The sequence below is a fragment of the Coenobita brevimanus genome, chromosome 8 (assembly GCF_032717465.1).
Source record: "Coenobita brevimanus isolate Jiangsu-jjx chromosome 8, ASM3271746v2, whole genome shotgun sequence".
NCBI lineage: Eukaryota > Metazoa > Arthropoda > Malacostraca > Decapoda > Coenobitidae > Coenobita > Coenobita brevimanus.
This window is the reverse complement of record NC_136961.1, coordinates 16,700,320-16,724,002: the sequence shown is the minus strand read 5'-3', so window position 1 is coordinate 16,724,002 and position 23,683 is coordinate 16,700,320. Positions and strand designations below refer to the sequence as shown.

General features: G+C 42.5%; 1 protein-coding gene across 1 annotated transcript in view; it reads right to left on the bottom strand.

Annotated features, from left to right (window-relative positions):
- The window catches only part of LOC145406714 (organic cation transporter protein-like), a 144,512-nt gene that overhangs the window by 89,917 nt on the left and 30,912 nt on the right, over positions 1-23,683 (bottom strand). The window contains exons 3-5 of the mRNA XM_080277815.1: positions 12,179-12,290; positions 8,120-8,223; positions 7,616-7,770 (exon numbers count right to left, since the gene is read on the bottom strand). Of these exons, the coding sequence (XP_080133941.1) occupies positions 7,616-7,770; positions 8,120-8,223; positions 12,179-12,290 (371 nt within the window). The remainder of the gene's footprint in view (positions 1-7,615; positions 7,771-8,119; positions 8,224-12,178; positions 12,291-23,683) is intronic.

Genomic DNA, 23,683 nt, shown 5'->3' with positions numbered 1-23,683 from the left:
CAAGAATGGAGATTTCAGAGAAAGGAGAAATGGATAGAATGTGTTCCATCGTAGAAGTAAGATAGTCGAAGAATTTTGGATGGTCAGTAGAATTAGGGGATACGTAAACAGCACAGATATATTTAGTCAGAGAATGACAGGAAAGCCGAAGCCAGAGTGTGGAGAATTCAGAAGAATCAAGTTCAGGAACACGAGAGCAAGATAAGTCGTTGCGTATATATACACAACAGCCACCTTTGGCTTTGAAATGAGTATAGAGAAAGTAGGAGGATACAGAAAAGGGTTTGCTGTCAGTTGGTCAGACAGCTGAGTCTCCGTTAGAAAAAGAAGGTGAGGTTAAGAGGAGGAGAAGTGGTGCTCAACAGAGCGAAAGTTAGAGGAAAGGCCGCGAATGTTGCAGAAATGAAGAAGAAGAGAGTCAGACCATGGTTCCAGGCACCTTGAGTCGTCACCGGGAGACGGGCAGATGGTGGGGGCATTTATGGTCCCCCCCCCTGGGGACTCCGAGGCTTGATAAGACGACGCCATTTTTGGTAAATTTTGAATAGGAAGTGTAGTGTGTACTGTGCATGTAGTTTGGTGAAGATAGTTAGAGAAATTTGTACTGGAGAGCATGCTGGCCTACTCTCTGTGTAACTGAGACACTGAAAAAGTTCAGCAAAGGGGGGATGGTCAGGAACTAGTCCTGAGGGCTGATGAAACGGGAGCTCCAGCACTCCCTGTCATCAGCTTTCCATCCACCTCGGGAGTACTGCCCTGCTCGACTGGTGCTACAGCCCTGCGCATGTTCCCCGAGTGGCTCCCTGGCTCCTTCCAGAAGTATGGCCATGTGATTACTTCCCTGAGAGGAAGGCCTCTCTTTCCACACAGGTAACTCCCTGTATATACTGATGGTTCCAAGTCCCGTGTTGGGACAGGCTTTGGTGTAGTTTTCCGTGATGTTATCTGTGGTGGGAGTCTTCCTCCCTCTGCCTCCGTTTTTACTGCTGAACTTACAGCTATTTTAGCTGCAGTTGAGTTGAATTTTTGTTTCCCCCCTGCTTCTTTTACCATTTTTAGTGACTCAGCCAATTCCTTGCAAGCTTTGTCTTGTGGCTTCTCATCACATCCTCTAGTCCTGTCTATCTTGGAGTGGCTCTTCTTATTACACAGGCGTGGATTTTCTGTACAGATGTGTTGGGTCCCCGCTCATGTGTGGGTCGTAGGCAATGAGCGCGCTGACCCTTTGGTGAGAGCCGCTGCCTCTCGCCTTTCCTCTCCCCATTACCATGTCCCATCTGAGGATTTATGTACAAGCACTATAGAAGCTGTCCATCTCTCTTGGCAGAGAAGGTGGGATGCAATAGGGGCGAACAAACTGCGCAGCATTCATCAGAACCTCGGCGATGGAGGGTATGTGGGACTATCCCGACAGTGGAAAACAGCTTTGGCCCGTCTCTGGACTGACCACACTAGGCTGGCTCATGGTTTTTTAATGGATAAGGCGCCCCCTCCCTATTGTGATGACTGTCTGGTTCCTTTGACTGTGCAGCATCTTCTTTTGGAATGCCCCAGTCTTGAAGACCTTCGTTGGTGGTACCTCTCCGGGTGCCGAGCCGACAACGGACCTTATCTTCTCTCCTCAGTGCTTGAGAAAGAGGCTTGTGCTATGGGAGGAGGCACCTTCTCCTTTGTGTTAAGTTTCGGCCTTCTCCACAAACTGTAGGGCTTTACCATGTTTTAGTTTGTGTTTTATACTGTTCTCGTTTAACCTCAATCTTTTCACCACGTTTTAGTTCTGATTGTTTCCTTGATTTGTCGTTTTGTTTTATGCATCGTTTCTCTCTCTCTCTCTCTTTCTCTCTCTCTCTCTTTTGTAATATATATTATGACTTCCTTTTAATGTTTGTGTTCGGTGGCATATGACCTCTGCTGTTGCGCCGCCATGTCACATTTTCATTTATTCATTCATTATACTCTCCTCGTCAGTCTCTCACTCTTCATGCTCTCCAAATGGCCGAACCTTCTCAGTGTGTTTCTCCTAACACTTCCTATCATATCCACATCAACATCACAACGTTCCTGCACATCCTCATTTGTCAGTCTGTCTCTCCATGTGACTCCATAGGTTCCTCTCAAATAACTCATTTCCACTCTCTGACTCTTGACTTTTGTCCCTTCAACAACGTCCAGCCTTCACTTCCCTTCGTTATAGTTGGTATAACAATACTGTCATGTAGTAACTTTTTCAATTCCATGTTCACTTCCCTGTTTCTTATCACTGTTTTCAAGGAACCAGCAACCTTTCTTCCTTGTTGTACTCTTTCAAGCACTTCACCCTCCAAACTTCCATCCGAACTCATCACACTACCCAAGTACTTAAACGCACTCACATTTTCCATTTCCTCCTCATCCAACTTCACTGTACATTCACTGACTTCACCTCTCTTGAAGACTGTAACTTTATTCTTCCCTACATTCACCTTTAGATTCTCTTTCTTTCACACTCTTCCAAACTCATCCACCAAGCCTTGCACTTCCTTTCATCTTCACTTAACAAAACAGTATCATCGGCAAACAACAGTACTTGGAGTTACCAAACACTTCCCTCTCTCATTAGGGCCACTCCAACATCCACTGGTGTACCTTGTATCATTTTTATAACATCATCCATTTACAATTTGAACAACCATCGATACATGACACATCCCTGTTTCAATCCAACCTTCAAGTAGAAAAATTCACTCAGTTCGCTATCCACATGCACTGCAGCCTTAGTACCCTCATACATACTCTTCACAGCATTCAACGACTTCCCATCTACTGCAAATATTCTTAATACTTTCCACAATCCTTGTCTATGGCCCCTGTCATATGCGTGCTCCAAATCCATGAAGGCCACATACAACTTCTTTCCCTTCGTTAGAAACTTTTCCACTGAAGATCTAAGAACAAATACGTGATCTACACAACCTCTGCCCTTCCTAAAAACTCCCTGTTCTTCTCCAACTAATTCCTCTATTATTTCCCTAACTCTGTCAATAAGTATCCTGCTATAAAATTTTCCTATTACACTAAGAAGACAAATGCCCCTATGATTACCATACACTTCATTTTCCCCTTTTCCTCTGTATCTGGTAATGATTATACCTGACTTCCAATCCTCCGGGACTCTACCTTCCTCCCAGGCCAATCTGCACATCTTCCACATACATTCTGCTGCTACCTCTCCCCCATGCTTCAGCATTTCACCACACACTTCATCAATTCCTGGGGCTTTCCCCATTTCGACTTTCTTCATTGCTTCCACAACTTCCATCCTACTGATTTCTTCCTCTCTTCTCACATCCCTCCTTCTCCCAGCCATTCCCTAGCCACTTATATTTGCATTACTTTCATTCTCTATGTTCAACAATTCCTTAACTCGTGGATTGTGAGCCACAGCTCAGGCTGAGTAGCGTCGCATTGCAAGCCACAGCTTAGGCTGTGCTGGCCATGCATCTTTGCTAACTTCTCCACCCCTACACAAACTTACACATGGCGCTATGCAATAATGGAGAGATTTTTTTTCTTTTCGCCAGATGATGCCCTGGATATTTATGAAGTTTATAATAAACAAAAACAATTTTTTTTTTTTCATTACCCTATGTAAACTTACGCATTCCTCTACCCAAAGATGGAGAGAAAGAGAATGATTTTTGTTTTTCACTAGATGATGCCCTGGAGGTTTATCTTCAAGGTTAGAATAAATAAAATCTAAAAAAAAAAAAAATCTTCATTTTTTGTGCACCACGGGGTGTGATAAAAAAGATAATTGCGCAATCCGTGGGTTAAAGTGTTCTCTCCATCCGCCCACTTTTTTTCCTTTCTCCACTAGTAATCTATTATTATTATCTTTCACTCCCCACCTAACTTCATTGTCACTAACTCTCTTTACCTCTTTCCAGAACATTTCCTTACATTCCCTCCACTTTACATTCAAATTCCTTCCAATTTCTTCATCCACTCTCGTCTTACTTTCTCTTACTAATCTTTTTACTTCTCTTTTCCTCTCTACATATAACTCTTCCGACTCTCAACTTCTTCCACACCCCTGTTTCTCATCCATTCACTATATGCTTTCTTCTTTTGTGCCTCGGCCTGTCTTGCCTCTTCATTCCACCATGCTGTTCCTTGCTCCCCCTTTCATCTTCTCTCCACCCTACACACCACCTAACATGCTGCACAGATTTCATGTGAATATCTTGCACACACCTCCCACATCCCCCATCTGCTCCAATCCATATTTACCCAATCGCTCCTTCACTTCTCTTGTATATTCTGCCATTTTCTCATCCTCTTGTAACCTTTCCACTCTTCTTGCATATACTACTTCCTCCCATCCTTCCCTTCTTCTATTTCTTCATTTCACTTGGACCTTGATTCTCACCACCACCAATTTGTGGTCAGAATTTCCACTCCCCCAACCTCTATATGCTCTTGCATCCATTACACACCTTAGCATCCTTTCATCCACACACACATTATCAAGCGTTGCCTTCCATTCATTTAGTTCACCACCCACCCCTCTGAACACTTGCCATGTATGCCTGTGGATCATTTTGTGCCTGAAGAGGGTATTGGATATCACCAACCCCCTCCTGTCACAAATGTCCACTAAAGCAGTACCATTCTCATCTATTTCAGCAGGAACACCCCACTTACCAACTACTCCATCCAACTTCACATTCCCTACTTTACCATTCATATCACAAATCAAACACACTCTCTCATTCCTTTCAAACTTTTCCATGCTTGCTTCCACTTTTGTCCAGAACTCTTCTCTCACTCTTCTTGCATGATCTTTCGTTGGCGCATACACACACAATCGCCTACATTTGTAGTCCAACTTTCAGTCTTACCCACACAATCCTTGAGTCAATTGATCCATACTCTCTTATATTCTCTTTCCACCTGTTACTCACCACAATGCACACTCCTTCTTTTGCTCTCTCATTCTCACCTACTCCCGCACATATATCCCATCCATACTCCCATGTTATCACACTCTAATCTCACCATTTTAACACCCTAAAGCACCTGGCCAATCTGTTTCACCGCATCATTTGCACCCCTTACATTAATAATAAATGTAGGCTACAAAAAGATAGCATCGGCCTTCTATTATACTTGGAAGGTAATCTTACTCATCATAAACAAACAATAGCAACAATAGTGAACGATTACTTTCGGCGTTTTCACTAAAGAAAATAGAGAGAACTTTACGATTCCTCAATCGGTTTCCTCAGGATCAGAAGATGAAAAACTAGAAAGCGTTCAGAGAGCGCATACCTCTGCCAATGCCATTGTCATTAAAAAGGATCCGGATCCGGATCCGTGGATATAGGACCCCGATCCGGATTCAGATCCGCCTCAAAATTTAATCAATACTTTCTTGGTCCATGGCCCACCTTCCCAAAAAATTTCATTGAAATTAATTGAGTCCTTTTGGATACATTATGCGGGAGACTCCAGTTTCGGATACGGATCTGCTCCCAAATTAAAGTATTTCTTCCTTAGCCCATGGAACACCCTTCGACAAAATTTCATCAAAATCCATTATAACTTTTTGAGTAATCCTGCTAACGTGCTGACAGATAGACAAACAAACCAAAGCTGGGTAAAACATAAGGGCGGAGGTAATTACCAGGAACTGGAGAGGTACTCAATGGAGAGCATCTCTCTGACAAGGGCAACGTAATTTCCAAACCACTTTTGATAATCGGTTAGGTTTTCTCATCACTGATTAAGATTTCGCAAAAACTATTTTTTGGATCCAGAATCTGTAATACGACCCGGATCGGTCCGAAAAGTTAAATCATTGCTCCTTAGAATATTGGTTATCTATCCACCATATTTGGTACAAATCTTTCTTTTAGTTTTTGAGTAATCCTGCTAACAGACAATCAAGCTATAAACAAACTGGGGTGAAAACATAGTGTCCTTGTCGAAGAGAATTAGATATTTTTGTAGATTTATGAAACTGCACTATGTATGGGGGCTAGAAAATGAAAAATTAAGGATAAAGAAGAAGAACTTTCGAAGTGAAAGCCTGTAATACTTGCTCTGTGTAGATTATTTAGTTAAGAAATTCTTTCGACTCAGCAGTGTACAATGGTAATGTACAGTACCATGAGTGAAAGAAGGTATGTGGCGACTGTTTATTATCACTTGCCATCACAATAATCTCGTAGCTTGGGTATTTATAAAGGGTAAAAGGTAGAACAGGTATACATGAATGAAGCTGAGGATAATCTAGATGACCCTACATTTTATTTGTCACAGTTTGAGAGGAAAATAGAAAAAAAAAAAAACGGAATCTAAGGAACTGCAAATTCACTGATGTTACACATTCGATAACTTAGTTATCTGATGTAAAGTATGCCATTACTTGCCATGCTAAGCTATTTCTGCCTACACTGATGCTGAAGAAAACTGTCTTACTGGAGGCAAAATCTAGACTCTCAAACACAAAGGCTTGGCACGAGTTTTCTCTTCGCAATGTCGTAACAGGGAAATAAACTGTTACTGTCACAAACCACGGTGTATGGTAGTTTTGCCATCTTTTATGGTACTTATTATAGCCAGGGGAATTAGAACAATGATATATATGGTTTATGGATACAGAGCTGGAAGATTAAGGCAGATGAAGGCAGATGACTCAGTAATGTCAGCATTCAGCTGGAAGAAAGAAGCCAGACTGATCTGATGTATATTTTATACTCGCATTTTCTCCCCGTTGATTTTGATGTTTTCATAGCAGATAACTGCATCAGACGTGTCATGATTCAGTTATCATAAGAAGAGGAAAGCGGATGACAGAAAAAGGAAAAAGCTTGCCAATACGAGTATGTGAACGTGCTGCCGGGTAGTTCCAATAACCATGGCACCGTGTACACAACAGACTTAAACGCCATATGGCACGCACACTTCAAGATAAAATTGAAAATGATTTAAATATTATATTCCCATTAGTTACTATGTACCTGGAGATAAATTATCTTAGAATATATTTTTCTTTCTTCTGATCAGAAGAGGTTGTACGATTGACTGTGGCTGACCAATGAAGGGTTAAGAAAGGTAATTAATTACTTAATTTACTCCTCACCTTCTTCTCTTTTACATATTACTCTTGTGACCTATATTCAAATTTAATCTGCTCTTCATCCATTAGGGGCCACTTCCCTTTGATCCAAAATGACATTTGGGAATTCATTTAGTCATCATATTCATGTGTAAAGTGACTATAGTTCTCATTAACCTCCTATAGCATGCTAGTATGACCAACCCGGTCATGGTTACCTACGACAGTGACACTGGAGAGTCACTGGGATGTACTGCCACTGACTTAAAAGATATCGCACCTCTTCCTCATTTATTTCTTTTACACATTCCCAGTTAATAGTCTAGTATGTTGATGCTGACAGTCACAAACAGGTAGCTGAAAATGTTGGCCTTTCTGAAGGCATTGAGCCTCTGGGTCCTTTCCAATGTATAGAAGAAATTTATTTCCTCATCGCGCACTTTCCTCTCAAGAGAGCAGAAAAAAATACTGTAGGGTAAACTACTACTGACGTGTTTGACACCAAAAAGTTACCTAGAATGTATCCTGTGTTGAGAGACGTAGGGTGCATCATGCCAAGCACAAAGCGTGCCACCAGTAACCAGGGTAGTGAGGGAAGCCAAGCCGACCCCAGCGCCACCACTGTGTAGATTATTGTAGATACTGCTACCAACGTCCACCGCCCATACCTGCCATACATACCCAAAGACTAGGTACAGAAGTATTCTCATATTATGAACAATTATTATTTTTACAGTGTATGTCTGAGTAGTTACTATCCTACTCTGTCCAATTTCAGTAGATTAAGAAAATCCATCTTACCATCTTAAACTGAGAATTTCAGCGAGAGATTAATGGTAACACATGATGCTAGTCATGAAGAAGTGCTATGAGAAGGCAGAAGACCCACAGTTGCATATTTGCCCACTGAACTTTGTGAAATGTTACAAAAGGACGAATATAACCACAAAGTTAAGGTAAACAAATTACCGTATACGAGTGTGAGTAAAACATTGGTGATTTCAGAGGTGTACTTACTTGTCTGCGAGAAATCCATTAAAGAATGCACCCGGCAGCATGCCAAACATGTACATGCTGTGGTAGGTGGCACGCAGGAACCGTCTACCACACACCAGCTGGAACTGTTGGCATGTACACAAACACACATCGTAATGAATGTTATAGTTGCCGTTTCTTTGCTGTGCATACATCACGAAGAGCCAGTGTGTAAGGGTGACGTGACTGACGTGAGAGGGAACTGACATAACCCTAGATTAGTTAGTTTGTCTTTACCTAACGAGACAGAAACAGCTTAGACACTAAGTCATGGTTGCAGGAAATATGATTAGCCTAAGTTATATGAGCTAGGATTGAATCTTGTTGGTTACCACGCAAACTGATACTTCGGTCTGACCACACTTGACCACAAGCTGAGCAGAAAAGATTTAAGGATCTCCATCAAGTTCTATAGAAAAAGGTCTGCTTGTGATGGACACTCTGCATCATGTTACTAAGTGTAACAAGGTGGACAATGGGGGAAAAATTACTTTTCTCTAGCGTATCCTATTGGTAATGTTATAAAAAGTGTATTACTTTGTTGTCTTTTGACCTCTTGTGTGGAGTTATATTTTACTGCCTTCAAGTAGCCGTTAAATTACACTCTTATTATGTATTACCAGCTTATTATTAATTCTGGTTCAGCATTCTAAGTTATCAAAGTCTGCAAGAGTGGGCAGACAACAGCTGTATATTGACTTGCATGAGTTTTGTTGTTTTTACTCTATGCATTCATAAGCAGAGTTAGCTTTTTTGTTTTTTTCACTGTTCTTTCACGTGATATTTGTTATTCTCTCCTACAAGAAGAGTATGTATTCACCCATGTTTGTTTGTTAGTTTGTTTGGCTGTTAGCAGGATTACTCCAAAACTAAAGACAGATTTAGACCAAATTTGGTTGTGGATAGCCCATGTCCCAGGGAACAATCGATTAACTTTTGGGACCGATCCAGATCCTATTACAGATTCTGGATTCAGAAAACACTTTTTGCGAAACTCTAATCAATAATGAGAAAACCTAACTCATTATGAAGAATGGTTTGGAATTATTTTGCCCTTGTCGGAGAGATGTACTCCACTATGCCCCTCTATTTACCATAGTTATTTCTTTATTGTTATATACTTTCATTGTTTGGTATTAATTGCATTCTTAAATCCATTGCTTTTGTCAGAGCTTCATAACAGAATTCTCGACCTCATCAGTACACAGATCATTTCTCAGTGTATGTTGTGTTTTTGATATTATACACTTCCTGAGAAAATTATGACTTTGATTAGGTTAGAGAATAGGTGTAGTTTCATGTGTGCTGAGCCTAGAATTCCTGAAGGAGGTATGGAAAATCCTTAAAATCTTTTGCTGGCAACAAAGTAACCAATGGGAAACGACTGTCCGTTCTCAGGGGTTAAAGGAAAGCAGTGGTGAGTTCTCAGTGTTATAACAGGAAGAATTATAATAATCCACCCTAAACACAGGTGAGTGCTGCGTGAAGAATGGTGACATGCTTGGAGACAGCATTATAACCGGTTGCTGAATGAAAAATTTGACTGGAACAGGGAAGATTTGAAGTCATTTGACCTAGTGTTTGATCCATGGCCTTTGATTGATGTTGATACCATGAGCATGGCAATCGGCGGCATGCAGTTGGAGGTGGTGGTGAGTGTGTTTGTGTTACTGCTGAGATGTTGAAGGCCTCATGAGATAAAGGAATGAGATTAATTATTGACTTGATGATTTGGCCATGTGGAGAGGATGCAGGGCGAAAGACTAACGAAGAGAGTGTATGTGAGTGAGGTGGAGTGGGGAAAGGGGGGGGAGGCCGAGGATGAGATGCAGGGATGGAGTGAAGAGGTATATGAGAGAGGGGGATGTGAGCTGGGAGCAGGGCAATGAAATGGAGAGGAACAGGGCGACATGGAGGTGATTTGTTTGTGCCCACCCCTTATGGGATTCAGGCGTCTGGCAATAGATAGGCAGTTAATTTCGATTATACATGAGTGTGTAGTTCCAGATACCTGACTGAAAAGCGTGACTGTACATGCACAAAAGGGGAAGGATAATGCCCTGAAAGGAAGATATAACAGGGATAAAACTTATGACTCAGATAATGAAGGTAATGGAGAGAGCATTGGAAGGTATGACAAGGGAGAAAGTGAATACTGATAAGATGCAATTTTGATTTATGCCAGGCGAAGGGGCCACTGATGCAATATTCTATGGTGGACCACTTCAGCACACACGAGAAGCATACATGAAAAAGAAGTGAGAGCTCTAGTTTGTTTCTTTGATTTGGAGAAGGCATTTGACAGAAATCCTAGTGATGTGGTGAAGTGGGTAATGAAAATGCTTGGGATCGATGAGTGGCTGGTCAGAGTGGTTATGGTAATGTACGAGGGTGGTCGCACCCAAATGACAGCAAGCGAAGGTTTGAGTTATGAATTTTCCGTGAAGCTTGGGGTGCATCAAGTGTCAGTTTTAAGTCTCTTATTGTTTATCATGGAGCTTCAATTTCTCTCGAGTGACTTGATAACTGGACTCCCATGGAAGGTGTTCTGTTATGATGACTTGGTGTTGACCATGGAGAGTAAGAGGGAGGTAGAGCACAGGTTTAGGAAGTGGAGTGGTGGAGTTGGGGTACATTGGTTTGAGAGTAAAGCCAAAAAAAAATCAAGTGATGATATCTATAGTTGCGGCGCGTGTCTGAAAGTGTCATTATCGTGCTCTGGCAACCTACTCGTCAACAGTGCGTCCAAGTCTGTGTATAATATGATAGGCATGTGATTCGTGTATAGTATGTACGTATATAATTATATTCGTGGATAATGACACCTTCAGACTCGTGCGCCACGACTTTTTTATACTGATGGTGGTGGTACTATCAAACCAAGGGGAGTGTGCCATGCGCAGTTTGTCTCAGTGGTGTGGGAAGTAACTCCGTCTTGGGCAGCGCTTGTGATAAATGGGTGCATAAGAGAAGTAGTGGTATTACAGGTAGGCTGTGAGATCATGCAGATTTTGTGTGTGCAATGTTTAAGGGGGAGCATGCACACCGAGAGGTTGGAAAGAACTGACCTTATTGAGAGTCTCTTCAGTATGTGGAAGAGTTGTGTTATTTGGAGGACATATTATGTGCTGTTATGTGGGACTGGAGCTAGTTTTGTGAAGAGGGCAAGTGGTGGTTCAGAAAGCTGTTGCCTCTCCTGACACTGAGAGGAGTCTCCCTCCGTATTGAGGGGTCATTGAATACATCATGTGTTAGGAATGTAAATTTGTGTGATTGTGAGACCTGGGCAGTAAAGGAAGATAATTTTCTTAGGCTCGAACGTATATAGATGAAAATAATTAGCTGGATATATAGTGCATCCATGAATGACAGGCCTGGGGGATTAAGATTGCGAATGAAGAACTAAGGGGTAAGATAAGCCTTGCATGTACTGTATTAGTGTTGTGATGAAAAGGGGTAGATTGATATGAGTTGGACATGTGGAGTGGATGGGATGACATCTGGGTTGAGGGTGAAAGATGAGAAGGCTGAGGGAAGGGTTGCAAGATGCAGACCGAATAAAAACAGGGAGAGGTCACAGAATGCGACCTAATGGGAAATGGGACGGAATACATAGGCTGCTAGAGATCAAGCAGCACGGAGAGCTGCCATTAGGTGACCAAGAGCAACGCATGCATGCATGCTAAGGCCATTAAAAACGAAACGAAATGAAATTATATGAAACATGTTAATGGTATACATAATATCCATGATCAGGAGATTAATAGGAAGGGTTATAATGATCGAATTTTAACCCTTTCATTTCAAATTACATTTTTTATATTTTAATCTGGGTATTGCTGGATACATTTATTTAACTCTTGGCAAACTTTTGATGATGCAGGAGATTAACAGAGATTGTTTCTATCTCCTTCCCTGGGAGAGGTGTTACGAGAATTAATTGAAATGATCTAATTGTGGCAAAAGTTAAATAAAAAGACGTTATAATGTTGAAGAGATGAAGTTATTAGTAGTCAGTGTAAAGTGTGGGTTGATGCTGACCTCTGAAGTGACTGTGGATGTGAAGATGGATGTGTCAAAGGCCCACTCTGTGCACGGCTGCTCCTCCAGGCGGCCTGTTGAGGCGTCCTCAATCAGGTAGCTGCACGAGTCACTGAGAGAGAAGGGGGAAAGGAAGAGAGAGGGTTCGGTAGGTTGGCACTACTTTTTCATTTACAGGACAGCAGCATCCCTATCGTAAATCCTTACCAGTCCCTGGACGCCCATTAATGCCTACAGATAATCAAGTATTTCCGCCACTTCCACTGAAACAGCCAGTTATGGTCCCTCCCTCTACATGAAAGGAAGCCGAAACTGCTATAGATTTGCCAGTTCATTGTCTAAGAAAATAACACTGTATCCGAATCTGGCAGCAGAATCTTACTGCAGTAACAGAATAGGTAACAAATCAGCACACCTTAAGTCTCCCTGCCCTGTTTCATCTCTGAATTGTACACTGGTTCGCCCATCAGACCACAATCGCCCTCTACAAAGCAGGCCTCCTAGATACCATTTCATCTCTTTTAGAGATTCATCTCGGAACCGTCCATCAATTGGCCCATCGAACAAGGATAAATCTCCCTCCACAAGAAAGTTAATCTTTCCACTGCCGTGGATCCACTTTGGCATCTTATTTGGACTAAATCCCGCCAATTATATAAAGCTGAGGAAGTTTTTAGGAGTGCAGAGGGTTAATAGAGTTAGTCTTCAACCTTGCAGATGCTGGAGTGTCCCTCATCCGAACAAAACTATCCCATGGTAATCTGTGCAAATAACTTAATGCGGTCACATAAGGCACAAAGGTTACTGATGAGTCAGGGACGGGTCTTGCTCTGAAATGAAACATCTAGATAATGACACCAGACACTCTACCCCGGGGACGATTTAGAGGGTCTGTTAAGCTATGTGTACAGTATCTGATTGTCTGTATGTATGTTTGTTTTCACTCATACACCTACCAACTCTTTGCAATCAGTTTAGTGAATATTAACTAACAAAGAAAAGAGTACAACAATTTGTTATTACACTGGTCAACAATTTTTGTTTTCCACGAACGAAAATAAGTGGAATTAATAGTACTTTTCACATTGAATTCGAATTTGCCTTTAGAATTTTTCTGCCAGGCATGGTTTTTAAGAGGCAGAGCCATTAAACTTTACAGTAAATGTATATTACTCGTTCATAAACAAGGCTTGTATTAACCCGTCACGTCCCGAGCCTTTCCGCACCTATGACATCCCCCAGTCCCGAGCCTTTTTGGAAAAAAAAATTTTCTTCTAAAACTTCCGCTTAGGTCGAGAAACGATGGAAAATCATGAAGAAAGTGGTCTCTGCGGTCTATAAGTGGTCTGTACAGGTGCGGTTTCCCCCCACAGGTATCGTATTCTGTAATGGGCTGGATATGCGTTTACGTTTTCTATGGTAAGGAATAATGGGACAAACAACACACAACACCTCTACATTTATTGAATTTGAACTAATAAACAATAACAGTAACACTATAATGGATTTCAGACACATATATAGGAAAAATAAGCATTGTACCATCGCGCGAGCATAGCGAGTTAGGTCCGAGTCGTAACATGCTATATGCTAAATTTCTGGTATGAGTCAACCTATCATTTTTTCTACTTGTATACTTCTGTTTCAATGACAATTTACCAATTACAACTGTTTGTAAGTGATTTCAGATGTTTTCATTCATTATGATGACATGCAGCATAAGTTTAGCGCACATCAGCTTAGTAAGCGCACTCGCTATGACTCGTATTTCAACATACCAAATTGTTTTATCACTTTCCAATTATTTTCCCATTTACATAGAACCTTTCCTCCGCCACTGTGAAGGTTTTCAATTATTTTCATTCATTACGAGGGCATTTAGCGATATGCTAGCGCCTATTCACGTAGCAACCACGATCTCAAACACTCGTGTTTCATCATCTACTTTATTTATTCACTCCAATTATATTTTCCCACTTACATTACACACGTTTACACCCCTAGAATGCACTGTACATACTTACTGCCATTATTTATTCAAGTGAGCGTGAGAATATCGCCTGAAAATACCCTCGCAAGGAATGTTTCGTCATACATAATACTCACACACTTATATACTAATTCACTCACACACTTATATACTAATTATTCACTTTATCACTTGTTGACTTTTATTTTGACTAATACGTGCCTTATTCATTCGACTAAGCGTCAGGAAATCTTATCTTTATAGACACGCTATGAATATTTGACTTAGAATATACATCATCATATACAATAATTTGAACTTATATTATACCCGTAAGAATGTCACATAATAATAAATATATAATAAGGGGCCGTATTTATTGCACTGAGCGACAGAATATCGCATCAAACAACCCTCTCTATGTAAGTTTCAACTTAGGGCAGATTTATATACTTACACCCAATGTTTTCACTTATGTTCTACCCGTATTCACTTTATACTAATATTTGGCGATCCACATGACTGATATTTTCACAGAGCGTCTGTCTGTCGTATTTACCTCATAATTTCAGCGTCCTTTCTCATTCACACCATGCTAAAATTGCAGCAACGTGTGATATTCACTAAAACATGGGTGAATACACAGACCCACATCACACTGCACGCACTCATAGCGGGTGTCCTTCCTCTGTGTCGTGAGTCTCACCTGGGAATTACTGCACACGTGACACCTGCACTGGGGCCTAGGTCTGTTGGGCTGGGTAGGGATAGGAGTGGGGAAATGGCAGCCGGATATTCTCTGGAGAGTCTGGGTAATAGGGGCAGTGCGAGGGCGCTGTTGGGGCCTTTCAACAGCATACTTAGCAAAGATTTCTCGTGTGAGCTCCCTCACAAACCCTTCAAATGTTTCCTGAACTCCTGTGGTCATGGCGTGAAGGTGGTGGCAATTCAGAGCAGTGATATCTAGCAAGTGAAAGAACAGTTTTTTATACCACTTCATCGTGGTCCTGGCACACTCTACCGTCGATATCATGGAGTCAGACTGGTCCACGAGGCGCATGTTTATATTGTAATCCATTACACACTCAGGTTTCCAAACACGACGCCTGCTCTCGCTATGGTAATCAACAGAATCAGTACGGTGCATCAAGGGGCGGTGAACCGTGGACAAGAGGCTTACTTCTCTGTTGTGGTTCCACATTGTTGCAAGGATGTTGTTGGCTTTGAAGAAGACAACCTCACTCCTTGCAAGTTTCCGCCCTACCTTGACCATGTGACGCCGGTTCACCTTTACGGTTCCACAGACACCCGTTTCATGTGTGTGAAGATAACGAGCGAGAAGAGGGCTAGTGTACCAGTTGTTGAGGTAGAGAACGTGACCACGATGAAGGTAATCTTGTATCATCGTCTTTACCACTGCTCCCGAAAGTCCTATACTTCGATCTTCTATTATGTCTGTCTGTGCACCGGTGTACAAGATTATGTCTTGCACGTATCCAGTCCTACAGTCACACATAACAAAGATCTTGAACCCAAAACGGTGCCTTTTGCTGGGTATATACTGTCTGAATGAAATATTGCCTCTCCACAACACGAGACTCTCGTCTATGACGAGATCTCTATAGGGATAGAATGAGGATCGAAAGGTTTGCCTGAGGTGATCAAAGACCAGCCTAATTCGCCTCATTTTGTCAGTGTTGTTTGCATTTGCAGGGTCATTAGCATCATAAAAATGGAGGCGACTTAGAATTTGTTGAAACCGATTACGGCTCATCACTTGACCAAATATGGGGGTAAACATAACAGGGTCCCTAGTCCAGTAAGCAGGAATTTATTTTTTCTTATTATACCCATCAAAAGTACAAGGGCAAAAAATAAGAACATTTCTGGAATGGAGACAGGGTAATCATAAATCATAGAATGCCTACTCCTTGTTCCCAATCTTTCACTTTCTAGGCTCTGGGCGCTTGCAAACAGGTTTGTTTGAAAAACGATCTGATCTACGAAGGCCTCACTGAAAAACAGGTGGAAAAAATCCAACCTGCTTGAATTACAGTGAATACCTGGTGCAATGCAGCCAGATCGCCCTTGCTCAGTAAAGGGGTGAATGAGGGGAGAAAAATCACTCCCATCCTCCCAATCCCACGACACAAATCCCTCGTCCCCATCACCGCCTTTGTCTGGGTGGGGAGGAGATCCTGGTTGGGGAGGTTGGGGACAAGGAGTACGGAGGGCTTCCCCACTGTCACTCCTCTTCCCTCTGCCTTTACCCTTTCCCTTTCCCTTACCCTTACGGCCTTGAGGAACATTAGGGGGCTGTGGGGATGAAATTGTTGAATATTGGGGAGCAGAAGACGTGCTGGGAATGGTTCCTCCCCACCTTCCCCCTCCATTACCACACCACGTGCTCTCTCACGCAACCTTGCTCGACCACGTGTTAGGGGATATTGGGGAGCATAAGACGTGCTTTGGAGTGGTTCCTCCCCACCTTCCCCCTCCCTCACAACCCCACGTGATAATGAACGCACCCGCACTGGCCCACGTGATCCACTCTGCCGCCTCACACTGCGTAGGGATAGCAATGACTCACCCACGTCACTCTCACTTTCCCTAATCCCAGGACTTTCCATTTCACTCCTCACTCCATCCACTTCACTTCCTAGCTCCCCAAACAGAATGCTAGGCCCATACCTGCTCATACGACGTGGTGTGCGCTCTGGGCCACGATGTGTAATCACCTCCTGTCCATACCACGTGGCAGCACGTCCCACGGCTCCGTCCTCGTCCTCGACCTCGAATTCTGCTTCCAAGGCACGCTGGGGATAGGGATATGATATACCACATGCCTTCTTTGCCTCCTGCCCCTCTCTAGCAGCACGGTAAGTCACGTACTGCCGCTTCCTGGGTGACGGAACTTCCTCGTCACTGCTGGTGGTTTCTTCCTCCTCTGGCTGCACATAATCCTTGTCCATCTCCTCGTCATCCAGTGGGGAATCACTGTCGCTGGTAAAGGTGTCCAGGGCGACTTGAATTTCGCTCTCTGAGAGACCTCTCTTAGCCATGTCTGAGCAGGACCGTGGCTACCAGGTGAGTGGACGAGTGGCGGGCTAGCGCGGGTCGTGCGGGGTCGCCGAGTGTCCCCGCCTGGTGGCAGGTAGGGGAAGGTCAGGCGAGGGTACGTACCGCAAATCAAGCGCGAAATTTGAAAATTGTCGAAATTATGCACATTGCAATTGCACAATGTACTGGTACATCGCCGGGACTGGCAAATGCAAATCGTTGCAACGTACCCATACGTCGTCGGGACGGGGCGGTTTAAACTTAAAACACTTGCCTCTATAATGTAGAAGTGTATGATTTTCGGCTGTATTTGGCCTCAGGACCATTCCTCCTTAGTGTCCAGCAGTAACTGCCAACATAGAGGGGTTCCACTTTCCTTGGTACCGCTTTTCCATGTCCAAAATGTCCTGGTCAAAACTTTCACCATGCTCATCACTGACTGCCCCAAGATTATCCCGGAAAAAGTCTAAGTGCGAGTCCAAAAAGTGGATTTTTAGACTCATATTGCACCCCAGAGCTTTGTATGAAGTCAATAGTCCTTTTACAACATCACAGTGGTTTTCCAATCTGTCATTTCTCAAAAAAAAAAAAAAAATCTTTGCAAACTTTCTTAAATGGCAGTCATGCAGCTTTTCCAACTTCATTTAGCTGTTTGTCAAACCTTTATTTCGAAGCAGTTCCTTGATCTGTGGTTGTAAAAAAAAAAAAATACTGTATCATCATTGATTTTTGCATCAGTGATTGTTGGGAATTTATTCCTTAAGTATGTGAACTCATGACCAGTTTGATCCATACCTTGGACGAAGTTCTTCATCAACCCGAGCTTAATGTCCGATGGAGGCAGGTAAATTTTCTCAGGATTAACAAGAGGAGGATTGATGACATTTTTCTTCCCTGGAGTCAGTGATGTTCGTTTTGGCCACACTTTCTTTACATAATGATTTTCGTGTCCCGGGTGTCCCACTCACAGAGGAAACAACAGAACTTCGTGTAACCAAGCTGCATTCCGAGTAAAAGTGCCACAACATTTAGGTCACCACATACATTCCACTTAAAGTCTCCATACTTATTTGTTTCCAAAAGAAGCTTCATGTTGTAATATGATTCCTTGATGTTAGCTGCGTGAGCCTAGGAAAGGAGGGGAACTTATTTCCGTTATGGAGTAGACCCCCATTCAAGCTTACTTTTAATGAGTCTATACACAACCGCCACTCATCTGTGTCAAATTCGTGGCCAAGTGTCTCCATAACAGAACGAGCATCATTTCAAAACACCAGACCATTTTATGGGAGAAAACATTATATGAAAACGTCAGGGCGATTACGATAAAGACAAACCCCACTCTTTCTGGAGAAGATTCCAGCCCTTTAATCTGGATCCCCAAAGTTCGGCTTGCTTCTTAGTCAAATATAAATCACGGAGGAGATCATTAAGATTTTGACTCAGCAAAAGTGGTTCACTAGAACAGCATGCTTCAATGCTGGATCCATATTGTCCTCTACTTGGTCTACTCTCTCATCACCAGACTCATCTTCCCGCAGTGTCATGTTTCTTGGAGGTTCTGGCACAGGTAATTCATGACAGTTAGATACTGGTCTCATAGCAGGTGGTAAATTAGGATATTTAACAGTATGTTTGGATTTTGGTGTTATACCATTTATATTTGTCAGGCGCAAGTAGCAATCCGAAGCGTGATCTTTGGGTTCTCTCCAAATCATGGAAATGGCAAAAGGCATACGGAGTGAACCTTATGCCCATGCCGTGAGAAGCATGACACATGTGGCAAAACAAGTATGGGGACCCAATTTATATCCTGGTCACCTACTTTACAACATAATGAGAGGTGCGAAAGAACGTCTTTACGATATGAATGCCAATTCAATGCAGAAGCAGCAGAAAGAATTCAGACTATTTACAGATTCTCGGCATTATACTGTAATAGTGGATAGAGTATCAGCACAACACTTGAATACAGGAAGGTACAATCTGTCAACATAGTGCAAATAACTGTTGACACTGACAGAGAACTGCCACTAAGGAGTGGCCACTGTCTGAATGTCTCAACATGTCCAATCGAGTTTACGCAGGACCCTTGTTATATATAGAATTGTGCATTAAAAAAGAAGCTATTGAACTTCACAAACAATGAAAATAGCTGTGCTTGATAAACATTTGTCTCAAATGCTCTGTAGAGCGCTGGTACATACATACTGTACGGTTAAGAAGCTGGATTGCTAGCTAGATTGTGCTGGAGAATTACCGACGATTCACGTTTCTTTCTATTTTTTTTTTTTTAAGCTATGTGTTAGAGTTGCCAGTTATCCTGCTATTTGTTTGGGGTTATTTTGTAGTGTTATGCATTAAATTTTATGCTCCTTTTCTCCATAATGTTTCGTTTACGTGATTGTTAAATTATGTAATTTTATATCAGTTTCTGTGCTAAAGAATTTAAAGTCTTATGCAGTGTAAGAAAACTGAATGTTTTGGATATCTCCGAGCCGGTAGCTGTTGTTCCATCGAGAACGTACTAGAATTCGAGCGTAATGAAAGGCTATATAAGGATGGGGAAAGGACTAGATCAGTTTCAGTCAGCTCTTAGTTCAATTTGAGTGTAGTTCGGTGTCAGTGCAGTTGGTGAACTTTGTATATCTTTGGTACTTGTGAAAACAATGAAGTAAAGTTGGCAAGCAATGTAATTGCATTAAGTGAAGATTTAGTACTTGTGAAAACATTGAGGTATAGTTGGCAAACATTAAATGTAATTATTTGGAAAATAAAGACATTGAACTTAAGAAGCCAGTGTTTATTTAAAACACCTGTTGTACAGTTGTGGTCATAAATAATATCATATTCTCCTGGACCTGTTGTCTGAGGCTGACTCCTTTATGCCGGTAAGTCACAATGGAGTAAGAGGGGCTGGGGTGGGGGGGGCAGAGAGAGAAGGGAAGGTTGGTGGGGGGACTAGCGATGGTGCGGGGGTGGAGTGAGGGAGGGAAGGGAAGGTAAATAGAGGAGGAAGAATGAAATGTGAAGTGGTGGCCACAAAATGTATATTTTCTTTCATTCAGGGCATGATATAAAGGAGAAAATACTCGGGAATTAATGCTGCATTACACCATAAATAGTGGCGTCAGATAACAAGCATTAGAATGGTGATATCAGGGGCTGGCTTGTGAGAGAAATATACTGACGTGACAGATCAAACTTTAGTGCGGAGCCAGACATTTGTGTTTATCTGTGTATTTTGACTTCGGACATAACATGGAATCTACTGTAAATGGCTTTGACTTCCGTAATGCTTGTGTAAGAAATGTCCTATACCCTTATATGTAATTAATTTTGGGGCCCAAATATCATACGCAACCTCTGACATGGCTGTGTCCAAAGGAAATGTGATCTTCCTTTTGGTATACACTCCCTCCGTACAGTCATCATGATGTCAACTATTTTATGGCATCTCTGTATGAAGGGGCTATTAAAAATAATTGAGCATAAAAAGTAAATAAACTTGATGTCTGCGTACATGGCTGGATATAATAACGATATTTCTCATAATCTGTTGCTTGGACCCTATGCCAGTATGGATTTGAATGGCCGCTCAACAACCCCAACATCCTCTCATCGTCTCCGAATGATGTCCGCCGACAAAAAACAGCTAGTTACAAGTTGGTGTAAAGGCAATAGTGTGTTGTGCTGGAAATTTCTGGCTCTGCACGAATGTTTGATCTGCCACGTAAGTATATTTCTCTCATGAGCCAGCCCTTGATATCACCACCCATCTAAATCGTGATATGTGACGCTGCTATACATGGTGTAATGCAGCATTATTTGCTGACTATTACGCCCTTTATATCATGCCTTGAATGAAAGAAAATAGACAAAGTATGTGACCCCCACTTCGCATTTTATTTTCCCTCCTCTATTTACCCTCCCACAAACCTCTCACTCTACCCCCGCACCATCGCTCGTTCCCCCACCCACCTTCCCTTCTCTCTCAGGTCCCTCCCTCTCTAGTCCCTCTTACTTCACTGTGGCTTGCAGAGCATAAAGGAGCCAGCTTGAGGCACGGGTGCCGGAGGATAGATAATTATTTATGACCACGACTGTACACTGAAAGGCTGCTCTAGGAAGAACAACTCACTGGGGAACGTCTCTCCTATACTGAACTACTGCTGTTGGAACCTGTGGCATTGTGGGACAGGGACGTAACAGTGGTGCCAGGAATCTGTGTCATTGGGTGCTACAGTGAGTCAAAACTTCGACATGGACCAGCAGGTGTACGGACGAGAAGGCAGGCTAGGCAAGACGAGGTGTCATTGGCGGCAACCATGAAGCTATTGCAACCACAAAGCGTAAAACTACAGGCACAAAATGAAGAACAGGAAGAAAAAGAACAATTACAGGCATAGAACGAAGGACAGAAAGAACTCAAAGAACAATTACAGGCACATAATATAGGACAGAAAAAAACTCAAAGAACAATTACAGGTACAGAACGATGGACAGAAAGAACTTATTACGCTATAACAGATAAAATGAAGAACAAAAAGAAATCAAAGAACAATTGCAAGCACAGAGTGAACAAGTAGAGGCACAAAGTTAAGAACAAAAAGAATGATATGAACAGTTTCAAGAGGCATTACAGGAGCAACAGAAGGAATTACAACTAGGATGCAAGGACAGCTAGATCCTTTCTTGGGGGAAATGAAGGAAAAATAGCAACAGTTTATGAAGGAAGTATTGTAGATGCCAAGCAAGGGCAGCAGAAGTATGAGGTAAGCAAGAATGTGATGGAGTACAGACAACATGTAGACAGCCAGCTGAAGATTATTAAGGGTATACTGATGAATTGCAGACAGCATGTAGATGACCAGCTGAAGCATGCAGATGACCAGTTGCAGCATGTAGACGCCCATTTGAAGATGATAAGTGAGAGAATTGAGGCTGTAGAGAAATATTACGCTCCTGAGCACCAGGTTAGTGTACCGACAGCATATAAAAAAAAATATACATATATATATATAGAAAGTGTATGTTGGATCTTGACGAATCCCAAGCTGATGACAGGGAGTGCTGGAGCTCCCGTTTCATCAGCCCTCAGGACTAGTTCCTGACCATCCCCCTTTGCTGAACTTTTTCAGTGTCTCAGTTACACAGACAGTAGGCCAGCATGCTCTCCAGTACAAATTTCTCTAACTATCTTCACCAAACTACATGCACAGTACACACTACACTTCCTATTCAAAAATCAACAAAAATGGCGTCTATTAATCAAGCCTCGGAGTCCCCAGGGGGGGGGGACCATAAATGCCCCCGCCATCTGCCCCTCTCCCGGTGACGACTCGAGGTGCCTGGAACCACTGTCTGACTCTCTTCTTCTTCATTTCTGCAACATTCGTGGCCTTTCATCTAACTTTCGCTCTGTTGAGCACCACCTCTCCTCCTCTAAACCTCATCTTCTTTTTCTGACGGAGACTCAGCTCGCTGAGGCAACCGACAGCAAACCCTTTTCTGTATCCTCCTACTTTCTCTATACTCAGTTCAAAGCCAAAGGTGGCTGTTGTGTATACATACGCAACGACTTGTCTTGCTCTCGTGTTCCTGAACTTGATTCTTCTGAATTCTCCACACTCTGGCTTCGGCTTTCCTGTCATTCTCTGACTAAATATATCTGTGCTGTTTACTTATCCCCTAATTCTACTGACTATCAAAAATTCTTCGACTATCTTACTTCTACGATGGAACACATTCTGTCCATTTCTCCTTTCTCTGAAATCTCCATTCTTGGAGATTTCAATGTTCACCACCACCTTTGGCTCTCCTCTCCTTTCACGGATCCACCTGGTGAACAAGCCTACATCTTTTCTATCCTTAATGACCTCGAGCAGCTTGTACAGCACCCTACCCGTATCCCTGACCGCCTTGGAGAGAGCTCCAACATACTTGACCTCTTCCTCACAACTAATCCTTCTGCTTACTCTGTTAATCTTTTCTCTCCGTTGGGCTCCTCCGATCACAACCTTATTACCTTAACCTGTCCTATCACTCCGGTACGGCCTGTGGACCCTCCAGGGAAACGTCGTCTGTGGCATTTTGCAGCCGCGAACTGGGAGGCCCTCAGGCAGTACTTCTTTGATTTTCCCTGGAATGATTATTGCTTCCATGGCCGTGAGCCATCTGAGTATGCCTTGCGCATTACGGAGGTTATTCTCTCGGGCATGGAAACATACATTCCTTTCTCATATCCTTTGACTAACGCAAGAAAGCCTTGGTTTAATCACGCTTGTTCTAATGCTGTCCGCAACAAGGAGAAGGCCTACAAAAGGTACCGGAGCCAACCCACCCCTGAATCACATCATCTTTACGTTTCTGCCCGGAATCGTGATAAGTCTGTTCTTCACTCTACTAAAATTAATTTCATCCATACTAAATGCTCTCAACTCTCCAACTCGAATTCTTCCCGCTCCTTCTGGCAC